At 31.9% G+C, this 6226-nt stretch overlaps 1 protein-coding gene across 1 annotated transcript; it reads left to right on the top strand.

Moving 5' to 3' along the window:
* The first annotated feature begins 3131 nt into the window (after positions 1-3131).
* LOC129895722 (BAHD acyltransferase DCR) lies at positions 3132-5884 on the top strand. Its single transcript, XM_055971476.1, has 2 exons — positions 3132-3640; positions 4844-5884. Exons 1-2 carry the CDS (start codon positions 3191-3193, stop codon positions 5747-5749), a joined length of 1356 nt encoding a protein of 451 aa, XP_055827451.1. The 5' UTR covers positions 3132-3190; the 3' UTR covers positions 5750-5884.
* The last annotated feature ends 342 nt before the right edge of the window (positions 5885-6226 follow it).

The raw sequence follows: 6226 nt of genomic DNA, 5'->3' as shown, positions 1-6226 counted from the left end.
CAAAAGATCCTTACTCGAGAAAGTGTGTAAATTTTGTAGAGAATAGAACCCAAATTCTAACAAAAGTAGATAATAAATCGCTACCTTTCTTTCTATATCTATATTAAGTCATCTTAGAAGATAGAATTATCGAATATTTATATCTATAAAAAGTAGCTAATATTTAGTGATCAAACAATCAAAATTGTGTAAGTCGATGTAAATATTATAATTATTTGAAAAAATAATAAAAAGTCAAAAATATTCTTAATATTTATGATTTGTCTTTTATGCTCATAAAATGCATATCTTCTAAAAATAATTATGGTGCGTATAATATTCTCCATAATGACGTTATTCTTACGGATTGATAGGAAGTTTCAATGGGTTAATTTCTCGATAATTACTTAATTAATAATTATTATCTCAAAAAATCACATTTTTTCTTTATTTCAAATTTTTTCAACATAAAACTGAAAGCTAATAACTATTAGTTAAATAACGATACGAAAAATTAACTATTATTAATCCAATTTACTTCTGATTTATCTTTGCATGCATGATGATGTAAAAGCAAAAGCTGGGGATTGACTAGAGAGTGGATGATCACATTAAAATGCCAAACTGGACAGGTTTAAAGGCCTTTCAATGTCATTATCATTTATATATGTTGTACAATAGTACTGTTGAATAATAATTAAATCAGCGGGAAAAAGCTAAAATAAACACTTTGCTTGAACAATTAATAATGACGGTTAGTTTCCCCAACTTCCTATTTTCAAACCTCTGCTGGTCAGTGTTTTATTAGTCATTAAACGGTTTCCAAATGATTAATTAGAAAAGACTTCACTTACATGCATGATTATATCTATATGGTGTATAGATCTTGTACACTTCGGTTTAATTTTTGATAATAAGTTATTTATCATTTTTGTGAAGTTAATTAAAATAACAATAATATAATCTGTGTAAACTCACAAAGTAGGGTCTAGGGAGTGTATGCAGACCTTACCAGCTAGCACTATCTTAGAGGTAAAGAGTCTGTTTTCGATACACTCTCACATCAAAAATAAATATAGTCTGAAGCAGTATAGAAAACGAAATAATGGAAATGAAAAAAATCATGGCGAAATGCTACAGATGACCGGAAAAAGTATCCTAAACAATAGTTATAAACTCAATGTACAAGAAACTAAAAAAGTAATACAACTAATAGTATGGCTAGTAGTAAAGAAGAATAAGCGAGACAATGATCAACTATCTAACCTCCAAATTCATGTCCATAACCTCCTATCTAACGTCATGTTCTCGATAACTTGAAATTGTCTCATGTCCTGTCTTATTACCTCTTTTCAATACTTTTTCGACCCGCCTTTATCTTTCTTTAAACTATTCATAACTAGCCAACCTTTCACACTTCCGCACCGAAGCATCGGTGCATCTACTCTGCACATGTCCGAACCATCTCAGCCTCGTTTTCCGCACTTTATCCTCTATCGAGGTCACTCCTACTTTGTTTAAGATATCTTTATTCCTAATCTTGTATAGATTCACTTTATAAATAGGTAATCCTCTTTGATCTCCCAAATGAGTTAGATTTCCTAAAAAAATAGCGGAACTCTAAAGAGATGACTATGAACAAAAAAGTATTCAGAATTTTCAGAAAATGAGTGCACTTGAATATTGTTTGGTTTGATTTCATAAAATTTTCATGACAATAACTTGATGAGCAAATAATAATTAATATTATCCACGAAAAATATCATTTAATTTACAATTACTCTTAATGAGTTTCCATACTTAAAGGCAATAAATAATAACATCATTACAAGAAAATCCGCTTCACAATTAAAAAAATGAAGAAAAAGAAAATAAAAAGAGATGACAAGAAACTATACACAAAAAAAGTCATTATATTTGGTAAAAATGCTATTGAAAATTTATGCATAGAAGAAGTTAGGAAGACAAATAAAATTTTGATTCTTTAAGAATTTTGAAATTCAAAAATGAAGAAAAAAAGAAGAAGCACAAAGAAATGAAATGAAAAAACCCATAAAAGAAAAGAAAAAATTAGAAAAGAAAATTAGCAAAATGGGAACAAAGAACAAAAAAGAAAAGGAAAAAAAATAGAATTTGAAGAATGAACCAAAAAGAGCAAAGAAATAAAAAAACAAAAAAAAAATCAGAAAAAAGAGATTAAGAATTAGTTTGGCAAGAAGAATCTGGAGATGATCCCAAGACATAGATGAACAAAGGTGCACGCTGTATGTTACCATTGCACCAAAGTTCTCTCTTATTTATGACTTCTCACATACATATCTAAGTTAGAAAAATAAAACAAAAATTCAAGATACAGAGGAGTTCACGTGAATTCGTTTTCTTCTTGTAATTTTACCCCTAATTATGAGATTAGTGCAATCAGATAATCCATCAAGTAATTCACATACATGATAAATGAACATTTCAATCCTAATGTATTTATTTATTAACAATAAAAGAGAAGAATGGCAAGGTGTGTGTTTACGGTAAGAATTGAATTGTCGCTTAGTGCAATCCAAAAATAAAACAAGAAACACATCATTAAGCAAGAATTCGAGCTAGCGAGAAAGTTAAATTATAGTCACATCATACATTAGTGCACATATAGAGTTTTAATTTAATTTTGTTTTAAAAGATAAAATGATAATAAATTTAAATTAAATGCATCATCAACATATTCTAAAAGTCAGATAATAATCCATCAATTTCAAGAATGAAACTAATAATTAGGTATTTGGAAAACAAGACACGTCTTTCCACTTAACTACTCAAAATCTCATGTAACATAACATGAGATTTACAAAGACACATGACTCGACACATAAAATGGATTATACTACATCCTTTGACGAGAAAATTAATTCCCTATTACGTAAGCTTGTTTGTTTAGTGTTAATTATTATAATCATCCATATTTGACTTAAAACACTAAGAAAAAAACAAAAGTAAAGTGAAATAATTTCCTTCAACTGCCATCCAATAGCTAAGGATAGTAGTAATAAATTATATCCAACTACACATTATGTAATTCATAAATGCACCCCAACCGCTCCCAATATAACACTCTCATTACTACTATACTACTAGTATAAGTAAATCACCTATCTTGGCTCCTTTTCCTATCTTGCAAAAACACACATACACCAAAAAAAAAATAAAAAAAAAATTAGCCATGACAAAGGAGGAAATTGCTGTTACAAATGTGAAAATCTTGAAAAAATCAAATGTGAAGCCTCAAAAACCATTAGGGAAAAAAGAATGTCAATTGGTAACATTTGATTTACCTTACTTAGCTTTTTATTACAACCAAAAGTTGATGATCTACAAATTAGGGGCTGAAAGCTTCGAGGAAACGGTGGAAAAATTGAAAGATGGGTTGGCTTTAGTGTTGGAAGATTTCTATCAACTTGCTGGGAAATTGGGAAAAGATGAAGAAGGAGTTTTTAAGGTTGAATATGATGATGATATGGATGGAGTTGAGGTGATTGTGGCTGATGCTGAAGGGATTGAAGTTGCACATCTTGCTGATCATGAAGAAGGCATTACCAAATTCCAGGATTTGTTACCTTGTAACAAAATCTTGAATTTGGAAGGGCTTCATAGGCCTCTTCTCGCCGTGCAGGTAAAAAAATATTTACACAATCAAGATAACTAAGTAAAAAAATCATTACTACGCGTATGTAACTTTAATTAGTCCTAATTTAGTGTATTTTGGCTAATCTTTGCACCGGTTAATTACACGTATTTTTTGTGATTATGTGGATAAAGTTTCAGCTAGCTAGTCACATATACGTACATTTATTAATGCACTTTAATTAGTGGTTCGGCGGTGGCAACAGAAATTAGTGACGGAGTATGAATCTGAACTTTTGTTCTCTTTTACTTGTCACATTTTGAACTATAAATATTCATTAAGAAAATTATGATTGATAGAATTATTTTATCATCTTATCCTTATTAATTGATATTTAATATCAAATCTTAGGAAAATATTTTAAGGAATAAGCAATTAATACTAAGAGTAAAACATAGAAAAAAAATAATTATCTTTTTTTAATACGTTAAAAGTGACAAATAAAGTAAAAATCTAATTTTAAAAAAGTGGACAAGTAAACTTCATATTTATGATATGACCAAGGATAAAAATGAAAGCAAATAACTAATTATCTCTTTGATTTTTTAAAATGACAAAATATTATGGAAATGACTAATATTTAAAAACGGAGGGAGCAATAAAGATCCAGCAGCTTTTACTAACAAAGGAAATGATATCATTTTCAACATTTTCCAATATCTTCCAAGTCATAAGCTAGTCGATATGAAATACATTTTATTTTGTGTCTCCATGTCTAAGCTGCGGATCGTCATGTTCCGGGGGTTCTCACATTGTATGCTAGCCCACTTTTTTTGCTAAATTAACATGCACTTTTTTGTATAAGTGGACCCAAAAGTAAAACGTAATGTATGTCAACTTTCATAATATAAGAAGGGCCTTCTACCAAATTTTACCTAGCACTAGTTCTTGCAGTTTATTTTTAGAATAGAAATATCTATATACATTACTATTTTGGTTTCAGCGTTCTTTGTTGTAATCTGATTAACTCATAAGTTATCTATCCTTTTATTAAGATTACTAATTTAGAGTATATACTTCTTACAGCAAATTAACTTACATTAATCTGACTGATAAATATTTTGTCATTTTGTGTTACATTTAATTTCAACTGAAAAAAATGCAGAGTAGTTAGTAGTATTAATTAATTGGTTGGACCCCATTCATCACTTATTTTGAGGTCTCATATTGTTTTGGCCAACTTGCTTACAGCTCACCAAGCTCAAAGACGGGCTGGCAATGGGATTAGCATTTAATCATGCCGTGCTGGACGGTACTTCCACGTGGCACTTCATGACTTCCTGGGCCCAGCTCTGTTGTGGGGCCACCTCCATTTCGGTCCCGCCTTTCCTTGAACGAACCAAGGCTCGTAACACTCGAGTCAAGCTCAATCTATCCGAGCCTTCCGACGCACCGGAACATGCCAACTCAGCAACCAATGGTGACGTTGCCGCCAGCGTGGACCCGCCTCTCCGCGAGAGGGTGTTCAAGTTTTCCGAGTCAGCAATTGACCAGATCAAGTTAAAGGTCAATGCTAACCCGCCAGAAGGCTCCACTGCGCCATCATTCTCTACGTTCCAATCGCTCTCCGCACACGTGTGGTTAGCTGTCACACTTGCCAGGCAACTCAAACCGGAGGAATATACAGTCTACACCGTCTTCGCTGATTGCCGGAAAAGAGTCGATCCTCCGATGCCGGAGAGTTACTTCGGAAACCTAATTCAGGCGATTTTCACGGTGACAGCGGCGGGATTGCTGCTGTCGAATCCGATTGAGTTTGCGGCGGGGATGATTCAGCAAGCAATTGCGAAGCACGATGCGAAGGCGATTGAGGAAAGGAACAAGGAGTGGGAAAGTAGCCCGAAGATATTTCAGTACAAAGATGCAGGAGTGAATTGTGTGGCGGTGGGAAGTTCACCGAGATTTAAGGTGTATGACGTGGATTTTGGATGGGGAAAACCGGAGATGGTGAGAAGTGGATCGAACAATAGGTTTGATGGGATGGTGTATTTGTATCCAGAGAAAAATGGAGGAAGAGGAATTGATGTGGAGATTAGCTTGGAAGCAAATGCAATGGAGAGGTTGGAGAAGGATAAAGAGTTTCTTATGGAAGCTTAATTAATTTGCTTTCTCAGTTTTATTGTATGTTTCTTTTGGGTATTTTATTTATTATATTATTTAATCATGTTCTATGTTTATGTTTCTCTTTGTGGTAATCATGTTATGCAGAGATGAACTGATGTGTTTTGATGATTTTGTATTGCTTAATGTATGATGTGTTTTGATGATTTTGTATTTCTATAAGAATCATACAAATAGTCAAAATACAAGTGTCTACAAAAAATTACTTATTATGAAATAATAATTTCATAATAATAATAATATTATATATAGATAGCAAAAAAAAGAAAGTATAATAAAGGAAGAGAAAGAGAGAGAGAAATAATAGAACGAGAAAGTAGAATAGTAATCTTTTTTAATGTGTTTTCGTATTGCAGATACAATGTCTTTTATTGGCAAAATTCGTTGAAAAAAATAATCATCTACAGTACAAAACGCATGAGTTACAGTGAAAATATTATTCACGTGAAAGTG

This window comes from Solanum dulcamara, chromosome 7 (assembly GCF_947179165.1).
Source record: "Solanum dulcamara chromosome 7, daSolDulc1.2, whole genome shotgun sequence".
Taxonomy (NCBI): domain Eukaryota; kingdom Viridiplantae; phylum Streptophyta; class Magnoliopsida; order Solanales; family Solanaceae; genus Solanum; species Solanum dulcamara.
Note: the sequence above shows the minus strand (reverse complement) of the source record. Positions and strands in the feature narration are given on the sequence as shown.

Bases quoted from the DNA above. Each gene is read 5' to 3' on its own strand.
- LOC129895722 (XM_055971476.1), top strand. From the start codon at position 3,191: ATGACAAAGGAGGAAATTGCTGTTACAAATGTGAAAATCTTGAAAAAA. The intron at 3,641-4,843 runs GTAAAAAAATAT...ACTTGCTTACAG, and splicing joins GGCCTCTTCTCGCCGTGCAG to CTCACCAAGCTCAAAGACGG.